General features: G+C 49.1%; 1 protein-coding gene across 1 annotated transcript in view; it reads left to right on the forward strand.

Annotated features, from left to right (window-relative positions):
• DPH5 (diphthamide biosynthesis 5) overlaps positions 1-17433 on the forward strand; it is an 843469-nt gene extending 826036 nt beyond the window's left edge. Inside the window, exon 7 of the mRNA XM_069641565.1 lies at positions 16999-17433. Coding sequence (XP_069497666.1) covers positions 16999-17234 — 236 coding nt within the window. The 3' untranslated portion in view covers positions 17235-17433. The remainder of the gene's footprint in view (positions 1-16998) is intronic.
• Positions 17434-23568: the final 6135 nt, after the last annotated feature.

Genomic DNA, 23568 nt, shown 5'->3' on the forward strand with positions numbered 1-23568 from the left:
CAGGCGGGGAGCCACTTATAGTATGGGTGTTCCGCGGAGCCTGCAGCGAACAACCGCCCCCAGGCTGATAGTGTGGTCTGGACTGGATCTATAGGTGAGTCAGGCACGTACCGACGATGTAAAATTAGAGACATGATATTGGCGCCGGGGGCAGCAAGGTTTTCAAGCTTGACGTGCGGGCGAGGGGAGGGTCCGGGGTACCAGTAAGTGGCAAATTGTGCCTGCGCTGCTATCCAGTATCGCATCAGGTCAGGGGCCGTGAACCCGCCTCTGTCGTAGGGCAGAGTCATATCCCCCCACTTTTTCCGCACAGCACCGGAGTGCCACAGGAACTGCGCACATAGCCTGTGCAGATCAGTGAAGTATTTCCTGCCAGGCCATATGGGGACATTTGTGAATGTGTACAATAATTTGGGAAGCAGTATCATCTTAACCAGTGATAACCGCCCAGCAAGTGACAACGGGAGAGGGCGCCAGCGCGCAATCTTGGTTTCGGCTAATTCTGCCACTGCTAGGTAATTGCTAGTCAAGAGAGTCTCTTTGGTCAAAGACACCTGAACTCCCAGATATTTAATCCCGTTGGGGGACCAGCGGAGTGGGTATTCAGTGGCCGGCTGGAGCGTGGAATGTGTGAGGGGGAAAATTTCGGATTTGGTGTAGTTGATAGTAAAGCCTGAGTATGTTCCGATACGCGTGATGTCCCGGAGGAGGGGGTCAAGGTGGAGATCTGGGCTCCTGACGAAAAGCAGGATGTCGTCAGCGTAGAGCGAGATAATTTCGGGTGTGCCCTGGAGGCGTATCCCTTTGCATGAGTGACGCTCCCTGACATAGTCCGCCATGGGCTCGATGGCAAGGGCAAACAGGATCGGGGAAAACGGGCAACCCTGTCGGGTGCCACGAGAGAGAGGAAACAAGGCAGATGTTTGGGAGTTGACGCGAACCCTGGCGACTGGGGATGTGTATAATAGTTTGATGTATGCGATCATCCCGGGTCCGACGCCCATGTTTTCCAGGACCACCCACATGTACTTCCAGGACACCATATCGAAGGCCTTCTGGGCGTCCAAGGTGACCGCCACCGCACACACGTTTTGACTGATGCGAGCCATGACGTTAAGGAGTCGTCTAATATTGTGCGATGTGGATCTACCAGGGACAAAGCCGGATTGGTCCTCATGTACCATGTATGACATAATAGGAATGAAACGATTGGCGAGCACCTTGGCGAAAATTTTCGTATCCAAGTTCATGAGTGATAGGGGCCGATACGAACCACAGTCATCGGCTGGTTTGCCAGGCTTGAGGAGGACCGTAATAACGGCTTCACGTAGCGACGAGGGAAGGCATCCCAGCTGGAGGGCCTCATTCCATACCTCTAGCAATTCGGGTCCCAAAATGGCCACATGCTCCTGAAAGAATTCAGCCGTAAGCCCGTCGGGGCCCGGCGCTTTCCCCTTCGGGAGACTTGATATGGCTTCCACTATCTCGTCTAGTGTAATGGGGGAGTCCAACTGTTCTCTCGTTGCCGGGGAGATGATAGTGGTGGGTATCTGGTCTAAAAGCTCGCGCATATGGGATTCGCTATGTTCAGGGGGTTGAGAGTATAGTTTGGAATAGAAGCTTGTGAAGACCTCCAGTATGTCCTGGTCGGACCACTGAGTCGTCCCATGATTATCCTTAACACTGGTAATGTGGGCTTGGCCCCACTCCCCCCTGGCCAGGGCAGCGAGTGTTTTGCCGGGTCTTTCTCCCTCACCGTATTTCCGTGCGGCCTGTGGACGACTGAAGTACTGCACTTCCCTGATTGCCTGTTCATTGAAGATCTTGAGTTCTTCACTGATCTGGGAGAGTATACCAGGGTCAACGGAGGCCGGGTGGGCCCGTTCCAGGTCACGTAGCTTAGTTTCAGTACGTGATAGGGTGGTTCTTATGGATTTGAGCACCCCCGACTCCCTAGAAATGGACGCCCCCCTAATGAAGACTTTGAAGGCGTCCCAGCGGATCCCCCGGGTGGTGTCCTGTGGTGAGTTGTTGTCAAAGTAGGACTGGATATCTGCAAGTATGTCTGCTCTAAAAACTATGTCCTGTAGGGCAGCAGATTTAAAGCGCCATGTGTTAATAGTGGGGGCTGGCATGCCCATGTCAACAGACAACAGGATCGGTGAGTGATCAGATAGTGTGCGGGCGAGTATGCATGTCTTGGAAACCCTACCTAGCATAGGACCAGATAGTAGGAAAAGATCGATCCTGGACGAGCTGTCGTGGACCGATGAGTAGAAGGTGTATTCCCGTGTTGACGGATGTAGAGCTCTCCATGCGTCATGAATATCAAGTGTCTTGCAGTGAGATAGTAGTCTGCGCGCTGCACCCGACGGGGGCCTGGGCGCTATGCCAGTCCTGTCCAGGGAGGTTTCCAGAATAAAGTTCATATCCCCACCCCAGACGATTTGCACATCCGTGTATCCCAGCAGTATGGAGACCACCTGGTCAATAAATTCGGGGGAGTCGACGTTGGGGCCATAAGTATTTACGAGCAGGTAATCTCTATTGGCAATGGCGCAGTACAGCACAATGTATCTTCCACCAGGGTCTATGTAGCTCCTATGGAGGACAAACTTAAGAGACTTGTGGATCAATGTTAGGACTCCTCTGGCGCGTGTGGAATAAGAAGTAAAGTATCTGTGGGGACCCCAGGTAGGCGCAATGCTTCTGGCCAGTGGACCAGTGGAGTGTGTCTCTTGCAGGAGCAGTACCTTGCAGCCGTGTCTATTGGCATAAGCCATGATCCTGCGGCCCTTGGTGTAATTACTTAGGCCTCGGACATTCCATGACATTATCGTCGCTGACATCTTAGCGCTTCAGACAAGAATATCACTAAACACAATAGCCATGGAGGACAATCTCCCATTAGGTGATACTCGCTCCAGTGTCCCCCTCCGTGTGCCGCAAATTCTGTCCCCAGAACCCCTGATCCCAGGGTGATTGTGATTGAGACAATTGCATGCATCTCTACGGTTTTAATGTACATCCCACGAAATTTGTTGAATTTCAAATAAAAGAGTGAGCATGCACAAGTATAGGTGAGCCGGTGCGTATCTCCCTGCCATTCCGCCACTGCCTTTTTCTAAAACATTTCCCGGGTAACAAACCATACCTCCCCCCGCCCTCACTGCCCACCCCCAACTTGCAGTGTAAATCCCTTGCCCCCAAAAAAATGTGTCACCAACAGGTCCGATTCTCCCCGAGGGGTGGAGTTCGGAGGGCGAAATCCAACAGGGATAAGGCCCATTCTGTGCCCAACAGGGGCACCGAAGCAGTGACAACCAATAAACCAAAACCGTTGCCATTGCAGCGAGGTGTGCTGTAGCCGTGTGGGTGGTTCTTAGGCAAAGATGTAGGACAGACAAGGCTGTCGTGAGTAGGTTCTGCGATGAGCGGATCTAAAGACAGGAGCCCATGTCCAGCAGAGCTTTGCGGGAGAGACCAGAATGAAGGAAGTTCTAGGGTTCGTAGACAATGCGATGCTCCGAGCCGCAGGGGGAGCATTGTCCGCCGTGGTTGGGTCTGGTCTCAGCCCGGTCAGACGCTGGGGGAGCCTGATGCGATGGATCTGTAGTGTGCTGTTTCCATATGCACGTTCAAGGTGACGGATGTTCCAGATGGAGAAATAGTGACCGGCCTGAGTTACCACTCATCACCCCTCATCAACCGGGGCCCCGGCCGGATTGGGGAGCGGCAGGTGCATCTCAATGAATTTCACAGCCTCCTCTGGAACAGTGAAGAAATAAAGTTTCCCATTATGTGTAATTTTGAGGCGAGCCGGGAATAGGATGGCATACGGAACGTTACGTTCTCTGAGCAGCTTTTTAACTCCGATGAACTGACGCCTCTCCTGCTGGACCGCTATTGAGAAGTCCGGGAAGATCCTTATAGTATGAGATTCGAGGCGCAGGTCTCCTTTCTCTCGTGACAGCCGGAGGATGAGGTCTCTGTCCCGATAGTTGAGGATCCTGGCTATAATGGGTCTTGGGATGTCACCCGGTTTGGGCCTCGGTGACAGAGCCCGATGAGCGCGCTCAACGGTAAAGTATGGGGACAGGACTGGGTTGCCCAGGAGATCTTTAAGCAGGGATTCCACAGCGTCTTCCATGCGGCCCCTGAGGGCATTCTCAGGGACACCGACGATCCGCAGATTATTTCTGCGAGAGCGCGATTCAAGGTCGTCGCACTTCGCTTTCACACTGCGCATGTCGCGTGACAGGGACGCCACTGTGTCCTGTAGTGCATGTATTTCGTCCTCATTGGTAGATATACGATTTTCAGCGTCGTTGATTCTGGTCCCCGCCTGATCCATCCGCGTTTTTAGGGAGGCAACATTGGCATTGATGTCGTCTAATTTCTCATGAAAAGACGCAAAGTTTTTGGCCATCGATTCCATAAGCGTGGTCAGGTCTGGGGGTGCGGGAGTGGGGTGATGGTCAGCTTCCAGATCATCCTGGATGGGCGAGTCCTGCTCCGCCTCTCCCCTCGGGACAGCTTTAGTGAATCTGTCCATGGCACCCCCTTTATGGTTCCCCTTGACCCTGCCAGGCATTGTTGTTGTAGGATCACGGACAACGCAGACAGAGGGCCCGGCCACAGGGGGGAAGAGTATGGTTCCAGGTCAGGGGTGCAGACTGTATATGTTGGGATTAATCCAGCCGATATGTGAGCAGGGCCCAGGAGGGGCAAGAGTATGCAGGGATCAACTGGTACGGTAGTGTGAGGTGGTTCCAGGGATTGCCAATGAGGAGGTGCTAAGACCACAGGGTCAGCCGCATCTGGGGGGTGGCGTCGCGGCCCAGGTGAGGGAGCCGGGTATGCCTTTCTGGTTGTTATTCCGTCTGCCACCCCGTTGAAACGCCAGAGTCACACAGGGGTTTGGGGCCAGTGTCTACCAGGCTGCTGGGGCAAGAGGTGCGCGCTCCGGGCAGGACCCACGCCGAGGGGCGCAGGGCCAGGTGTAAGTACTCCAGTGAGGGGTCCCTGTACAGCCCCCAGCAGGATGTGAGCGGGCGGCAGCTCCACGCCACCGGGGAGCGGAGCCAGATGGGAGATGTTAGGCGCCGGGGCTCGCCTGGACGAGGGTGCCGCAGCGCGCTGCACGATATGGGAACAGGTCGGGCCGCAGTCCGCCCGCCCCCCCAGGAAGAATGAACAGAGGAGCAGCGGGGGGGAGGAAGGAGGGCAAAACGATCCCCCCCTTGGAAGGGACCAAGTTGGCACTGGCAGCCACTCCTCACCTCGGGGGGAGCCGCTCCGCGCTCCCCAGGGCCGCGACACTCTACGTGGGATGATGGCGAAGGTCCACAGCCGGATGGGCGGCGGGCGAGGCCGGGGCGCGCTCCGGCGACGGTCCCAGCCGCAGACCGCCGGCCCGCCGCGGAGTCCCCAGGAACGCGATCGGGCCGCAGTCCGCCCAACAGAGCGCCAGGAGGGGCAGGCGGGCCGGAAGGCGGGGGCGGGATCCAAGTCAGCGCCGCGGCCTCCGCGACAAAGAGGGCCGCACCGGCAGAAGGTCCAGCCCGGGGCTCCCCAGGGGCGAAGAACAGCCGGAGCCCCCCCAGCGGCCGCACAGCGATGTAGGGCAGCGGCACTGCAAGAAGCAGGAAAGAAACGCACGCTGTGGCCGCAGATGTAAGCGGATTTCTCCCGATCCCACACGGAGCTCAGAGGCTAGGCAGCCATCTTGGGCTGCTCCACAGCGCCACCCCAGAGAGACCCAAGTTAAACCCATCCTGAAGAAACTGCAGCACAGGAGCCCCAGAACCCAAGGAGGAGGAACCGCCATGACTCAGAAACCAGGACATGAAGTGCCCCCAGTGCCTCTCGTAGACTCTGAAGGTAGAAGGACGCCAGTCCCTCTGAATTTGAGAAACCACTTAGTCAGAGCGACCTTCAGAAACTAGGCGCGCCCTTTCAGTTTCCAAGCCCCCCAGACCAAGTTGTTGGGACCCTCCAGCGCTAAGGGGCCCACTACCCGATCCAGATTCCCTGCGAGAGGCAACATGGGAGAGACAACAAGGAGATGGGGGAACCAGCACCTCCGAGGCCAAAGTGGAGCAATGAACATCACCCCCGCCCGAGAGTCCCGGATGCGTAGCCACACCGTCTGAATGAGAGGGAGTGTCGGAGAGGCATACAAGAGCCCCGGCGGTCAGAGCATCCACCCCCCACACCTCCAGAGAGGGGAAACGGGAGAAAAACCAGGGGACCTTCGCATACAGGGGAGAGGCAAACAAATCCACTGAAGGAGTCTCCAGAACCCTGCAGACCCCCGAAAGACCACCTCCCGCAGCACCCACTCCCCAAGGGTAACACACAGCGGAGGCAATCCGCCACGTCATTGTCCCAGCCAAAGGTGTGGCAGCAGAAGAACCCTTGACTGAGCCCTCAGGAGCCAGTCATTGAGATACAGGAACACCTGAATCCGCTGGAGGTGCAGAGCAGCGATGACCGGCCCCAGTGCCTTGGTGAAGACCCGGGGAGCTGACTTCAGACCGAAGGGCAAAGTCTGGAACTGGAACTAATCCTTGCCCACCAGAAATCTGAGAAGTTTCTGATGGGCAAACCAAATAGGCGTCCTGAAGATCCAGAGAAACCAGGAAATCTGAGTCCTTCACCAGAGGAATAACCCAATTGAAGACACTTCATTTTGAACCTCTGAGTCAGAATGTGCCGGTTCAAGACTTTGAAGTCTATAATCAGACGGAAGGAACCCAAAGGTTTGGCCACCAGGAAGACAATGGAGTAAATCTCCAATGGAGGCACCCGCCAAAGGACCCTCTTGGAGTGAAGTTCCCAGAGCACCCGCTGCATGGCCAACCTCTTGACAGAGCACCTGGGCAGGGGTGCCCGGATCAGACCAGACGGAACAGGAGGGGAGAACAATTCCAACTTGTACCCCATCTCACCAGACGATTGACCCAGGCATCCCCGAGAAACGGGTCCATTGTTCTAAAAGAATGTCAGGCGGCCCCTGACAGGTTCGACGTCAGGACTTCTGCTGGCGAGGGAGAGACCGGACCCGAGCGCCACTTCTGCCCAAGCACAGGCTGAGCCCGACTCGTAGGGCGGGCGCAAGCCTGCTGGGGAGTGGCAGCCGGCCCGGCATAACCCCTGCGAACAGGGGAAGACTTCCTACGCAGCTGGCCAGCATGTTTGTCTGCCTTGAAGACCTTATGAACATTGTCATCCAGGGAATCCCCAAACAGCATCCGTCCTTCAAAGGGAATTTTCATGGCAGTAGACTTCTGTCGGGCGTCCATTTTCCAATCCCTGGTAATACGTGCCGACGATCGCCCATGATGGAACCCATGGACATGGTGGCCGCCCTAACACCATCATACGCCGACTCAGACAAAAACTCCACTGATATTTGACAGCCTGTAGAAGGGGCGCAGGATCCGAGCCCTACCGTGCCGCCTTCAGGGCGGACCTCAGACTCCCAAGGGCAGCTTCCGCCGTGTATGAGACATAAGTGACAGCCCGCAAAGCCAAATGAGCCCCTCCATAAGCCTTCCTCAAGGAGGCATCCACTTTACGATCCGTGGGGTCCCAGAGAGAATCGTCCGATGCCAAGGACGACCTTCCCACCAAACCGGGAATTGTCATCTGCCATAACCACCTGTGGCAGGGCCATCGCCTTCCCCTGCAAGGGATACAGCTTGGCAAGGATCCTGGGGGCTGCTGACTTGTCTGGATCAACAAACTCCCTCAAAATCTCAGTCTTCATTTCAGAGAGAAGCAGGAGACCCTTCTTGAGAGTGCACTTAAACTGGGGCGGAGGGTGCAGAAACCCCATATAATGGGACAACCGAAGAAGATCATCTGCCATACCTCCTTGTCCAGGTACTTGCCCTTGACAGTCGACATCAGGGAATCGCCCAGGCTGCAGGAAGAGGCGTCTGAGCACGAGGAAGAGGACGGGGACAACCCCCTGCCACGATGAGGCTGAATCCCCTCCTCCTGTAGGGCTCTCCGAAAAACATACAGGAGCCGGTCCTCTGGCACACTACACCCCCTCTGCCTCTTAGTAGGGGAAGAGGAACAGGAAGAAGAGGAATAGAAAGGCGGAGAGCGAGGCTCCACATGGCGAGACTTGCAGGAGCGCTTTCCCATGGTGGCAGCACCAACGACCAGAAGCTGAGGCCCGCAAGCAGAGAGGGGCAGCCACAGAGGAGGAAGGCAACAGAACCACCAAAGGCTTCTGCACACAAATATATCGGCCACAGCGGGAAAAGACAGGTCGCTAGGCAACCACAAACCCAGCCCGGGAGGCCAGGTGCACACAATCAAGCCAGCTTACCTCCGCCTGGGGTGAGGACCACCTCTGGCTATGCAGACCTGGAGGGCGAACTGCAAAGCCCCACAGACCCCGCCCCTGACAGGGGCGGGCGACCTTGACCACCATCCCCGGCTATACCGGTGGCGGTATGAGGGACCGGGCAACCTGCCATTCACCCCCATCCCCTGAGAACTCCCGCCAAACCAAGCAGATCCCTGCTTCGCAAGGGACCCTCAAGGCGGCGGGAAAGACAACAAACCCGTCCCCCTGGCTATGCTGGAGAGTGTGTGGGGGGTGGGGCAGAAACAGAGTCCCTAACCAAAGGCAGGAAAAAAATAAACTGTTGGGTCTTGGGGAAGGCAGGCTGTTATGCCCGAGGCAGGAGGTGGAGGGGGGGGCGGGGCATGAGGAAATTGGAAGTAGAAAGAGGGTTCCTGTATGGAGGTGGGACAAGGAAGAGTGGACGTGGAGGTAATGCTGTCGAGCGTGGTTTCTTGCGTAGACTAGGCAGTGGGAAAGTGCAGGTTGCTTTTCTACATTTGACAGGTTGAAACATTTTCTTTTAAATAACCGTTTTTTTCTGAAAACAAACATGTAGTTAATTCAGATCACATTTTGCTTTTACATTCTCTGAACTGACTTACAGAGAATGCCATCGAGTTGAAACCACTTCGATCCAATGCTAATTGGATCTTTGAAACTACTATTAAGATGCAGTACACCGTTGTTACAATAAGCGCTCAACAGTGGGCTCGGTTGCGCCATAAAATTGTCTCAGAAACGTTACGGAGGCCACCCTGAAGAGCATGCATGCACCCAAGAGGTCATTAGGCCATTTAGAAAAGCTAGGCGGGCTTTGTAAACGCTACATTTAGTTAGGGTTTGACACAACCTCGCCTAATCATTATTTGCCCCGTGGGTTTTGCAGATAATGTGTGTGTGTGTGTGTGTGTGTGTGTAATCGCGGCCTCGATCTGTGACTTGTACTTTGGGCAGCCCCTGACTCAGCAGGGGGTAAAGTAGCAGTACTGATATGTAGCGTGCACCTATACTCGAGGAAGGATTCTGAGAGATGGAGGGTATGGGCGAAAGCTACACCCCACGGAGAGACCTTTCCCTCAAATGAAAGAGGACATGTTCGTTTAAGAAAGAAGTGGGTGCTGTCCTTGCTGTTTGAGGTCCGCGTCAAGATGAAACCCGCAAATAGAACACTTGGACTCCAGTCTGATCACGTGGTGTGTTGTTAATGACGGGTAGAAACGGTTAACTGCTTTCATGGGGGCGATCACGTATGCTTTCCGCAATAAACTGGACACATTTAACTCTTTGTGGGACCCTGTTTTAAATATGTGGCCGCGGATTTGCATATAAAGCAATCCTCGCAGAACAGGGCGACCATATTTCATGCTTAATATCTTGAACAGGGACTTGTAGTTTACTGCACTGTGCACTGGTAGCGCTGACCAAATGTTTCATCGTGCGCTGTTTGCAACACATTTGACCAAAACTACTCATTGTGGAGTGCTCAGCCTGTCCCGAAAAAAAGAAAGGTAACGACTTTGCATTTGCAAACACGGCAGGGCTGGACTGGCAACCAAAAGGGGTCCTGGAAATATCTTTCAAAGTGGCCCCATGTTACAGCATGTGAGCAAGTCAGAGGTCAAAGTAGGCGGGAACTAAACGGTACGACGTTCCCTTACCTTTTGGGCAAATTTGACCCTGGGCACCATTCCAGGACAGCAGTGAAGGACACCCAGAGCTGGTCTTAGACCAGATTGCACCCCAGGCGGGAAGCATCGTAGGCACCGAAACCCCCACCCCTAAGTGACAAAAACAAAATGTTATGTTACAAATGTTAATAGGGCACTCAATAAAGAACTCGATGGAAATGCAATACGAAATGCATACATTAGATACTAGGCGATGTCTTAGAATGTTGCCTGTATTATGTAATCAAAATGTTACCTTTCTTGATTTTGTCAAGCAGTTACTTTTATTTGAAATGATTGAACGGCCCTGATGCCGTCCCTGTAATCAATTAGTGTGACCTTCTTTTTTTTATTGTGCATTTAGTCACAAAAGGGACTTATTACACATTTTATCACATATAAAAAGTTGACATCAATTAATATAAAAACAAAAAGAACGAAGAAAACATTTCTTTAAAATAACGAGAGAAGAAAAACAAACAAAAAAAGACAAAACATCAAACTGGGCCAGACAACCAGGCCCCACATTACATTCCAACCAAATAATTCTTCAACCACAGGAATAGAACTCATACATTTACTACAATAATTTTCAAGCCACACTGAATGAAATACATACACACAGTTTAAATCAAGTTATTATCTTATCATTATTTGCCATCACAAGGTTATTTTGTTAAAATTCAATTAATTTAAGAATTTTAGTAGTGCAATAGATAACGGAATCTCTCTCCCAGCAGAGATCCTGTGCCAGAAGTTGTGAGGTGAGAGACAAGTTGAATTACAGTGACCTTCGCTAGGTACGCAGTCCTTCAGCCTGCATGCACCACTCATGTAAACTACAGAGGCCTCGGAAACCACGGTTCACTGCCCTCTATCGCGCAGTGATCCTAAAAGCTTCACGTCTAGAGCAGTGGCATGCCCCAGAGGCCAGTCTCCTGTCCTAAGAGTTCAGATGTGGCCTGCCTGAATTAAATCTTGGCGCAGAACTAGGTCCTTTCTCTCGCGGGGGTATGAATGTCTTGGTTGCCATAGGGATTAGCATGGGTGGTCAATGAACTGGTAAATAACCAAACAACGCTAAGAGGCTGTGGGCCTTTCCTCACATTCTAGCTTCATCCTATCTGTACTCTAATGCAATAATGTGTGCTTATCGGTGGTGCCAAAGTGCCACCAAATAGCTGAAACTAAAAATATGAACCCAGATAACAACTGTAGGCTGGCGCCCTGAAGCATCGATACGGCATTGAAAACAAGTGTATACATTAGAAGCAACACTATTTGTGCATTCATGATGTGAGCACTTTTTCTTGTTTCTCTTTTACTGTTTACAAATTTCTTCTAATAAAATAATTGATTCAAAATGGTCACTGCTATCCATCTTGTTAATAATATTGTCTCATTTTTGTACTATGTAATCGCATTCACAGAAGCTTCTCTAGGTGCATAGCTGCCATTTCTCATTTCACAACCCAGTAACACTCAGAGTTGTACCCCTGGAGACCTGCTGGATTTGGAACGTATGGCCTGCATGTTACAAGTAGACCACTACAGCCTATGCTCAACCCACTAAGCTGTCCAACAGGATATGTTATTGAAGCATGCTCCATACCGTGGACAAACACAATTGGTAGAAATGTAAAATAAAAATATCACCCCATCTCAGTTGCATACCTACTTCTATATTCATTTGCATTTCGTCCCGACCGCTAGTTTTAAATATGCTAACATCCAGTGGTGCTACCCCTGGAAATGGCCTGTGGTTTGTCCCGATTCAGAGGCCCTATGTTTAGTAATTTAGATTTGAATCAATGGCAAGCAAATGCAGCTCGTGCAGTAACCCCAGCTGTGGGCATGCCAAGGACTCCAAGTTCTGTGTTTTTGGGGTTGCTAGAGAACACGGAGTCTCTCTGTGTGTTCATCAATGGGTAATGCCAACCACCTTGCCATTTAGTGCTAAACACGTACATCTATGTGTTCCTCCCAAGAGACGTCTTTATGGGAGGACAAAAGGGGCATGTACGCCGGACTCCCACCTTAAGGGGGTGTGGGAGGGCCCAAGCCGACTGAAATATAATGAACATGTGTTGATATTTCCTGCTGGGTCCCTTTGCCTGCTGCCTGGCTGTTCTTAACATCTATGGTCTGATTTGACCAATTCATCTTGTAATGCTGTAGTACAGTGTGTGTGTTTAGTTACTCGAGCACATCTGCTTAGCGTTTTTATCTTTCTCTGGGGAATGCATTTATCACATGCAATAATAAAGTCCAAAGGCATATTTATAAACTTGAGAGCCACAATGGTTCAGAAGACCGCTGTGTGTTAGGCACATGTTGCAATGATCAGTGTTCATAGCTATCACACTCACACATCCTGGCAAGGCAGCGTTCACCTGTATCTCTCTCTGCGGTGAATACACACACTGCACTGTACAAACATTGCTGATAGTACAACATATGGAGCAGATTTTGAGCTGTGTACATCCAAACAAGGATTTTAAAAATAGAGCAGCCGGGCGGGCGGTGTGGGTGTGGAGGGACTTTGCAGCTAGATATTCTTGGATTCATTCCTGCTTTGAGCGGGGCTCCAAAGATGTCCGGGCTCCAGTACCCAAAATCCCTAAAGATGGCCCTGTAATCTGTGACACCGCTCTTCTGAAAATTGGGCAGACATCCAGTTTCAGAATGTGTAGCGTGTTTAGCATAGGCTGCAATTCCATTACCCGCAAGCGCCTGTGCTCACAGTTCCTGCATTCATGACATAACAGAGAGGCATATGCTTTTCAAACTAACAGCACTGCTTAAACAAAATACAATTGTCCCCCTGCCAGCCCATTCAGAAAGAAACACTCAAAAGTTAATAGGATGTTCAGAATCAAAAAGGTGCTGAACATGAATGGCCGTGTGGCAAGGCATTGAAGACACAATAGTATGGTGCTGGTGCTACAACCGAAAGCTATTCTTGCCCAATAACACCGTCTTGTGTAATGTGTGTTTCAGCCCCACACCTAGAGATGACTGAGGGGGCAAAGACGAACAACCTAGCAACGTGGCCTGTCCCATGACTTTGCTTGAGACAAATTCTACTGAATTCTGTAGGCCATTGCACCACAGTTTAGTGAGCCCTTGCCTGGGTTTCAGCAGAGAAAATGAGTATTTGTTCATTAGTAAACAGTGTCAGGATTGGTCTGTGTTCATAAAGTCCGATTGTGTAACTATTGCTGTCCTTGTCTGTTTAATGGATTGATCAGTGCAGTCCATTTCTATTCGATAGAAAGAGCAGGCCCATTTCATCTGTTTTTTCTTTGTGTAACTAACGGCGATGCATGCGTTTGAAATGTTTATTTTTGGTGACAATGGATTACAGCATATCACAGGTCCATTTATAAAAGGCGACATACTGATCCATATCAGAATCCTCAAACGAGGCTGGCAAAAGACGACCTTCTAAAGGTTTATTTACACTTTTGTAATTCAATTGCTCCAAAAGCACACACTCAACATCAAACGGGCGCATCTCACCAGCCATCCTGCCCTGCTCCCCTCTATAGCTCTGTGTGTGTGTGTGTGTCTGTCGGTCTGTCTGTCTGTGTGTGTCAGTCAGGCCGCTCTCGTGCTACAGGACAGCTTCTAAATTCTCCCTCACTTGAGCTTGTCCTTCTGAGTCCTGCTCTGCTGCTTTGCCTGGGCTGGACCAAGTTCGGAGCCCGGTGGCGGTATTAGCCCTGTGAGGTGACGGTCCCTGCTGTCCACTCTTGTCAAAGTATGAGCTGACAACAGCCCAATAAATCACCACCCACTGACCTCAGCACATGCTGAGAAGGAAGCGCGTGCAGTCAGGCCTGGCCGGCCTGGGGAACTAATACGCAAGTCATGTTGGTTTTAGCAGGATCATAAAGTCAAAGCACCCAGGGCTTGCAGACCCCCGCTGCACTGCTATCCTTGACTTTGCAGACCAGTCCACACTGCTGCTGGATGACACTGTGTATCTAAAGATTTCTACTTGAGCAGTTTTTTTGTTGTTGCACATAACGAAGGTACTAGCAACGTAAACCATAGTGCTTAAGTTAACTTAGTAAAATCAAATTAAATGAGGCAGGCTGCATTGATGAATTTGTCTCTGCATAAGACTCATGCATGATGACCGCGCCCCCTGGAGGCTGGCATGCACGGCCTAATGCCCTGAAGACACCTTTATTTATTAATCAACTGTTTCTTTTCTCCCCCACTGGGGGTAGGAACCTGGGCCGTCCTGGTTGCACTCCAGTGTCACACCAGGGTGTGCTATCTTGCAGGTGCTGTGGTGCTCTTGCTCATTTGTATAGACTGCCTGGGACATAATGCTCATTGGCAAGCAGTCACAAAGCCCTGCTGGGCACTGATCTTCTGCAATCAATCATGGATTGCTGCAGAAGTAGTGCCTGTATGGCCTAGGGGTGTGTGTAGCTACAGCCCTAGGCGTGCCCCTTAAGAGGCGTGAATGGTGGCGGATTGGAAGGGGGAGGCAATGAGCAACTAATGGTGGTTATTTAAATGCGTTTTATTTCTGTGTTTGTGTAGATCTTGACAGTAGTGTTGTAAACAGCAGTGTGGGGCGGAGAGGAGAAAAGGAAGGTATGGTGTTAAAATTGTGGGTGGTTGAGAATGGGGTCATTGGGGAGCAAGGATGGGGGTTGTAGAGGGAGTATAAGGGCGCTGGGCAGGGGGAAACCCAGTTCCACTACTTTTTCTTTTTACACTTCGACCACTGGAGCAAGCCCCTCTGGTGCTGAGGCCCAGCAGGAAATCTCCAGAGTTCTCTGTAGGCCAGTCCAGCACTCAATGCGGGACACATTTTCATTGATACCCAGATGGATTTTAGGTCCGAGTCAGAGCTGGCTAATGGACCGACTCCCGCCGGATCCGGCATCAGTTCTCCTGCTGGATCTCGGGATCTGGCTTGCTTCTGCCCCAGCACCGTCAAACAACCGTGCACAGTGCGCTCGACGTGATCTAATGTGCTCTGTGCGAGCACACTGTGCACACAAAGCTTGGGTGCACCGAGCACTTTAGATCACGTAGGTCCAGTGGCAGATCGAGTGCGGGGGGGGGGGGGGCAGCTGCGGGACATTTATCAGTGGGACACCTCTCCTTTTCTGCACCTAAATGAGAGTGCCCAGTGGGAAAGGTGTGCGAGCAATTCCTGCTCAGTCAGGACAATATCCCAAGGAGCTCCAGGCAGTGGAGGGACTCTCACGTTGCTCTTTGGGAACACTGACTGGAGGAGGGGGACTGTTAGCAGGGACTGCTGTCCCTTTAGAAATGACAATCAGCGGGAGTGATATGTGTGCATAATGTTGCATGCTTTATGAAATAATGACTATGGCTTTAAAACTCAAGGGGGATTTGTTAGGCTCACTTTACATGCAGGATGCGAGGAATAAAACTAAAGCCATACTCTTATTGCTGAATTTATTTCTGTGACAATGTATATAGTGTATAGTTAGTTAAATATGAAAACCTAGTTTATTATGTAATGTGGTTTGCCTCCAAGGCATTGCTATAAAGTATTATTTAAGCACATGAAATGTGAAGCAAAACCTTAATGCATATGTATATCAGCTAAACCTGGGAAGATGTGCTCAGTTGCTTAAATTATCCACATCCCGGTTTCACCATTTAACGAAAGTGTGTGATCCTGGGCAAACCATTCAATCACACTGTGTCTTATCTGCAGCTCTGTAAGTGATTCTGATTCACTTTATAGCTTATGTTAATATATCATGCTATTAGATTAAAAAAAACAGTGACTATAGAGGTGCTCCATATATAATAATAGTGCAATTTAGATATGTTGCACCACAAAGTTATTTTCCACTTGTTTTACTTATGGCAACTTATTCTAAAGTCATTTCCATGGTGCCTCCATGTATCAAGGACGATGCTGCTTGCAACGTCCTTTTCTGTGAAGTGACTTCTGTTGTTGCAATCCATTTGCAAATTGGGAGGTTTGCATGTATTTTGCCCCAGAGGGCCTGGACAGAGCGGGGGTGGCCGGTTTGGGGGCATGAATGAGACCGTATGGAATTGCTCGTACTGTATTTGGGGGGAAAAGTAACAGGACTTTTTCTGTGGCTCACCCCCACTCTTGCAATGCCAGATCCTCCCCTGCCTTGGACAGGCCCCAAGTTTGCAGAGGGTCAAAGACCCTGTGACAGAGCAGAAAGCACACTGTGCACACAGAGCAGAATGAGCCCCCAGCTTCGCGGCTCGGTACTGTGCGAGCACACTGTGCACACAGAGCAGTACATTATCGAGCCTGCAAAGCTGAGGGCTCAGTGATCATTGCCTTTCCCAAATAGATTCTGGTATTTCTAGTCTTGAGAAGATGGCTTGAAAAGAACACACATCAATAGTAAGATACATCTTACTAGGGTTTGTGTACTTTTCAATCCATGAAAGAAATTGCTCCATTTTGAAACTATTTCGAACATCCTTTGATCGGAGTTGAACTGCTATGTCCGCCCCCTGTGATCTCCGCCTCCTCAGATCTCTGCCCCTCCTCCAAACTCTGCCCCCACCCCAGACTTTGTGAGATGACCCTTCAAATTGTTTCCAGTTCCACCGCTGGTCCGAGTCTGACACTTGGGAAACTGTTGAGAGATTGCTCCTGTCTGCCAAGGTTAAATGCACTCCAGCTATCGCGGTGTCTGTCTGAGGGCCACGCTTGGGGACCAAAGGCCTAGTCCACCAGAAGCACACATTGTACGCAGGGTCGGACTCGGACAGAACTGCTGTCTAATGCCATTGATGCCCTCTTGCGATTTGGAATATGCAGTCATGTTCTCCATCACCAAACGCATGCATTATGTGCAACGTGCGTGCTCTTATGTCTATGTAATAATCTATTCCCCCTCCAGAAGTTAATCGAAAAGTTGTCCTTTCGGTGTAGTAATAATATTTGTGTGTGTTTTTCCATTTTAGCCTTTACAGAGAAGACCATCTGCGTTGGCCTTGCCAGGGTGGGCGCCAACGACCAGAAGATTGCTGCTGGGACCTTGGTGCAGATGGCCTCTGTGGAGCTGGGCGGGCCCCTGCACTGCATGGTCATCACCGGTCACTTGCACCCTCTGGAGCTGGACATGCTCAAGCTCTTCGCCCTCCAGGCGTCCTGCTTTGAAAACCTGGCCATGGAAGATAGTTCAACCTATTCCTCCTAGATGACGTCATCATGTGCTTGCCTTGGATCCATTTTGTAAATGGGAATTACCAATCTGAGCTGTACATTGAGAATGTACAATCAAAGTGCTTTACAACCATCCTGGAACTATCATGCACATGTTTTGACTTTGGTTTTCAGCAGTCAAATATGCTTCCTGTATGCAATTGATTTTAACAAAAATACATTTTTTGAAGTAATAGACTCTCATAACTATATTTGTTTTATAAAGTGGCGTACTTGACGCCTGTGCTATGTAACCCCAGAAGGATAATCGGCCACACGCCTAAATTTAAGGCGGCCAGTCATTCCCACATTCTCTTCTTACCTCTATTAACTTATTCCATCTTGGATGTAAGACAAATCGTCCACTGCTGGGGTGAGGGGGCGGCTGGATGGATTGTGTGCTCTGAGGTGTTTAACACCAGATTTTAATTCAGCCCTCGTGTGAGTAGGGCGGAATAGAGACCACCTGTACACTCCACTTCTTTTAAGGCAAAGCACCATCTGTGCCATCAGTGCTTCAGTGGCCAAGGCTAATGTGCTAGTACTTCCAACCAGTGCCTACATATCAACCGCCTAATGCCTTGCATCAGTGTTAACATGCCAGTGTGGGGACCATGCAGGAGCTCTTCTTCTACGTTACTAGGACAAGACTTTTTCAGATGCAGGGTGACGTGAAAATACAGAGCGGCCCTCATTTCCTGCTGCCTGGCACGCCCGATGTTAGTTAAGGATGCCACCACAACACATTGCTCTAATGGGTTGTGGTGTACCATACTTTAGGTGTAGGTGGCACACACTACCCAGTGATCACTTTTACACACCATCAAAATAAAAGTGAAGTGTAAAAGTGATGCAGTGCTCAATCCCAACCATAATCCAAGACCAAATGGGTTTTGCACCTGGAGATATGCCATGGTTCCCATCTCCAGATACTCAAGAGTGACCCCTACCCCCCTGAACCAAGAAGACGTCGCTTATTGTAGGTAAACACGGGGACCTCACAGGTTACTGCTGCTTTTGTGCTCCCACATTTCTGTTTCCCTTTACTATCCATTTTCAGAAAGTGTGATATACTAACAATTTTACCGAGGTCACAGCAAATGGGGGCTTGGAAATCAGCGACCTGGGGAATAGAGACATCAGTTATGCCAGAAGCTCTTTAAATTCAAGTCCAGATTCTGTCCCTAGATCTCACAGGGTGTCAAATTGTTGTCCTGGAAGAGAAGACTCCCACCGTTTACTGGGATTCCTTGAGTAGAGGACAACCAGCAAATGTGCAAGAGCTTAAGCCAGGACTACAATTTTCCATCAAGCCAACTGATAAAGGTCTGACAATCACTTAAATGAAGACTATCGGCAATTGAAGGAAACTTTGTCACAGAAGAGTGGAGAACAATCCAAACACAGTGATCAAAGGGGACTATGATACACCTCTAGTCAAATGGTGCATGGATTGCCTCTTGGATCCAGATGAAGTGATGCATTTGCGATATACACATCGAGTTACACCAACCATTTACTCAAAGTGCACAAGACTTCATCAATCATCAGGAAAACACGGCATTGGTGTCCACGTGCATGTAGAAAGACAGACACTTACAGCCTTTTGTACTGGGACTCTGTTCCCACAGCAGAGCTGCAAGCAATTTACTCACTTTTAGCGGGTCTATCATGGGATGATGCCATCATGTTACATTGGTAGCTGTCAAGGCCGCGTCATAATTAACTGATGTAAAGCATAAAGAGAGCATATTTGCATGTGCATACAATGAGGTTGGGTCCATTTGTTTGGTGAAATGTGTAGAAATGTTATTATCCCAAATATTTATTAAGAATGATACTGTAATTATGAATGAAAATCAATCATGAATAAATCATAGACATGGACAACAATTAGATTGCAGGTAAAATCACATCTATAAAAGTGAAAATGACATCAATTATTCCCACACAATTATTCCCATTCATTCATTCATTCAACAACCATACTTTCACAATCATACTTTCACACATCTCAAGGATAAAATCTACTAACAACACCAGTGAGTACAAAATGTTCAACAGACATTATTATCTATGTTGTCTTTTTTGGAGTGGATCTTGATGGTAGTTGCAAAAAACATGATCACATCACCAAAGCTGTTTCAAGACCGACCGGTTTCGACGTATAGGAGTGACTTCACCACATCTTCGTCAGGGGGCCATTTATACTCTACAAAAAAGTATAAATACATATAAAATTCATATTTAGTGTGTCAGCGATTAAGACCTGCAAATAGTTAATTTAGACAACTAACCGTTCATGCACATAAACAAGGGAAACTCCCAAATACAAATCCTCACGTGACTGGGCAACCACATTAAATTAATGCAGTGCCCTATAAACCCAAGTGCCTATGTAGGGGGAGGTACGACAACACCGTGCCCATAGTAGTGGAGTGCTCACACCATGTGGTGGAAACCGACATCCATGCTGAGTGGACGAAAGTAACATCAATCTATGTTGGAGTAAAAAATACCAAATGTTACCTAATCTGCTGACTCATGGGCCAAAGAAGGTATGACAGCAGTGGGTCTTCTAAAACTGATGACCTATGGGTCAATTAAGGGAAACAGAAAATGATAGAAGCCAATTTAGTAGCCACAACAATGTCTGGAAACCATTGCAATGAAGTTCCCATCCGGGTAACGAAATAAAAAAACAGAATCGTATTTCCAAAACCAAAGTTAATTATTTATGTGCATCCTGGTTAACTTTGTAACACTATATTTCATTTAACGAACTACATTTCATCTGAATAGCCACAATCTACGCATGCAAAAATAAATCTTAACTCATTTCATGGATTTCCTGTTTTGGCGCTCTACTTTCAGTTTATGTATAAAAAAGTTCATTTCAAGGCACCTGCAACATTAACGGTGCCTGGCCTTTTTCAGAAAAGGATATTTGGCTGCTCAGTGCCCAGTTGGTTTTCAATGCTGTTGCTGGCTGCTCTTCCTTTTTTTAATTCATGCACACCCGCCTCGAATAAAGATGATACCTATTGTTGTGCTCCCCTTCCAGGAAATGTAGACATAGATCACACATTTGGTAATCTACTGGGTCTTGGCTAGGAGAGACTTCTGCTCTAGTGTACACAGTTTTGGCATTGGCATGCAGCATTGAGCAGGGCAGCCAGTTTAATGGCAGCCATCAATGAGGCCCAGGTAGGCACTTGATTCTGTACATGACTTATGATGACGGCACCTGGATGTAGAAGTCTGCACCTTACACTTGGTGACTTAACAGCATTCAGTAATGTTGCTGGGGTATTTGAGCTGCTCTTAACATTTCATGGCAGTCCTGATCATGTGAAGCTGCAGTCTACTGCAAGGAATCAGAAGCATGAGATGGACCCAAAAGGTGGCATTTTGATTGTTATAAACATTTATTGAAAGACAAAAGGAGTTGGGGAAACTCCTAACTTGCCCTAAAGCTAAGAGTGGTTCCCCCCCCCCTCAACTAAATCTACTAGAGTCTTTGTCAGGATGTCCAAATCAAAATGTGTTTACCGTCTTATGTCCAAACCTATTTCTGTCCTTAAACTCGTAACACAGGGTAACGTGAAAAAAAGTTCCAAAATGGGTTGCCAAAAGAAGAACCAAAACTAAAATTCAGGAGTTGCCTCCCTCCTCCTGATAGTTCCTCAAGTCTTAAAGTTCCGGTAAAACCAGGCGGGACGATTCCCTTGCCCTGGTTTGTTGCCACAAGTTCCCAAAGATAGTCTTACTGCCAGGTTGTCGTGCCCTACAAATGTTCAATGAGGGGCTTTCTAATTCTCACAAATAAACACTGGTGAAAAGGGTGCATCCCTCCTCTTGGCTTGTTTCCAGAAGGTTTCAACACCAGGGGTAGTGACTCCTCTCCCCTGGTCAATCTACTGGTTCTGATACCACAGCCAACCTGGTGCACTATCCTGGCAGGTACTGTGACTATGAAGATTCGTCGTGCTGCACTCGTCATATGGGTACGAGTTCCAGACTTGCCTTCTTTGTGTTTTACTAAGGTCTTCTACTGCTTCTGCTTCCACTTCTTCAGCATTACTTCCTTAGACTTCAATAGGTTCCTGGCCCTTCTGTACTCTTGTGTGGCTTCCCCAGTTTCATATGGGTTTCAAACCCCTCTCTCAGGTTTGTCTTGTAGCTCAGCCCCTTGTTTGCATGCTTCCTTAGACTTCAATGAGTCCCTGAGCCTTCAGTACTGTTTGGGGTCTCCCTGTGCCTTCCTGTTCCCCTTCTGCGTACCTTTGCACTTGGTCCACGAGGGTCCCAGTCTTCAGCAACACCGGTAAGCTTCTGCTGTTTCCGCTGGGCTCTTGGGTCTGCCTTTGGCGCACTCCAGCTGATCTCTTCCAGTGAGGGAGTCTCCTGCTTCCCTAAGACCCTTGCATACTGCTGGTGATCCAGAGATTCTTCAGTGAGAGAGTATACAGCTTCTCTCAGTTCCCCACAGGCTGCTGGATTTCAAGAGTTCCCCCTCTCGCTGGGTATTGCAGTGGTCCACAGCCCCTTCTGTTCCAGTACAGGATTCCTGCTCCCTTCTCGTCCAGGGCTTGACTCACTTCCTGGTTTGCATCCTCTTTTAGATGGACTAATCAGAAACCAGTAACCACTAGACTGTTCCTTGTGGTTCTCAAGTGTTATCCCCAAGCTTCTGCTCATCTCCTTCATCACAGTACTGATCTTCGAACTCGCTTGTGAGTCATTGCAGATCTTGCTTGTCACAGTACTGGGAAAGGGACCTTCACTTGGGTAACTCCTGTTCTTCCTCGTCCCAGTTCTTTTTAGGGTAATGGCAGGGTGACCACAACTCATTAGCTTATTAGGGAAAGGTTTGTTCTTAACTTCGTAGGAAGGGGGGGTTTAGGGTCAGGTAAAGGGCAGGGATTCCACTTCCTTCTCCGGGTACTATCTTAGGGGTTCATCCCCCTTTTAGAGTGACAATGCCTTGCACGTTGTCATACTACTCAGGATGACTATTACAGGAGTATGAAGCCATACCCACATATAGCTACACTTGACATCCATTGTACCACCAAACAATGTAGTGCTGTATTTAGGATATGATTACTAAACCTGGCGTGCAAGTTTGACTGGCATAATACAGCAATAAATGGTAATATACAGCAGTATTGGTTTGTGAAGGTGGTAATCCTTGCCTATGTTGGTTCTGCTGGCTGTAATGTTGATATCATGACACCATTAATGGCATGTGAAGGCAGGGCACTACTTAAATTATGAATGGTAACTAGAAAAGTGCATTATCTACTTAAGTAGATATGTTATTAAGCTTTATCACATTTAAGCTTTTTTAAAAATCTGCAATGTCAGCTATGTCAAAAACATGTGACATAACTTGATGATATTGTCGGGGTCAAAGGCCACGTAATGTCCCTTCTGGTGATGTCACCACACACTGGATGTCACTTCCGCTACCTCTGGCATGTTGATGAATTGATGTCCCTGCCAAGACCGGACCATCTTCCCCCACCTGTCAAGATCCCTCTTTACCTTCTCCCACAACAATATGTAATAAAAACAAGTCATCTAGGGGATTCGTTTTATGTATATCCAGATATTTAATCGAGACCCTTGCAAGGCATAACCCAGATTCTGATAAAACGTCCATTGTTTCAAGAGAGGTTACCCCTATAGGGAAAAGGACTCATTTGGAATAGTTGACCTTAAACCCTGAGTACACTCCATAGTCTCCCAACTCCTGAACCAACCGTGGCATTGTTTCCCCAGGCTTTCAGATATACATGAGCAGATTATACGCAAATAGGGCTACTTTATAGTGAGCATCCCAAACTTGGATACATTCTACCCCCAGGTTATTGCTTATACGGGAGGCAAGAGGTTCCCTGACCAGGGCATAAAGGAGGAGAGACTGGTGACATCCCTGTCTCTTGCCCCTCCCCAGTGGTATTGGCTCTGATTATACTCCATTCCCCAAATCATAGCAGTTGGTTTGGAATAAAGCTGTTTCAGCCACAAAAGCCACGTAGGGCCAAAGCCAAATTTCATTAAGACCCAGTGGAGGCAGGCTTAGTTGAAGGACTTTTCTGCATCCACTGCCAACAGGAATGTGTCCCTTAATTTACCCTGGGGAGTGCCATAAGATTAAGGGTCTTAGGTAAATTCTCTGCCCTTTGCCTATGATGTACAAAACCCACCTGATCTGTGTGGACCAGTTTGGGGAGAAAGGACACCAATCTAGATACCATGAGATTGGTAATAATTTTGGCATCGAGATTCAATAAAGATTTCGGCCTATACAAAGAGTAGTT

Source organism: Ambystoma mexicanum, chromosome 1q, assembly GCF_040938575.1.
Source record: "Ambystoma mexicanum isolate Mex_15411 chromosome 1q, UKY_AmexF1_1, whole genome shotgun sequence".
In the NCBI taxonomy this organism is placed as follows: domain Eukaryota; kingdom Metazoa; phylum Chordata; class Amphibia; order Caudata; family Ambystomatidae; genus Ambystoma; species Ambystoma mexicanum.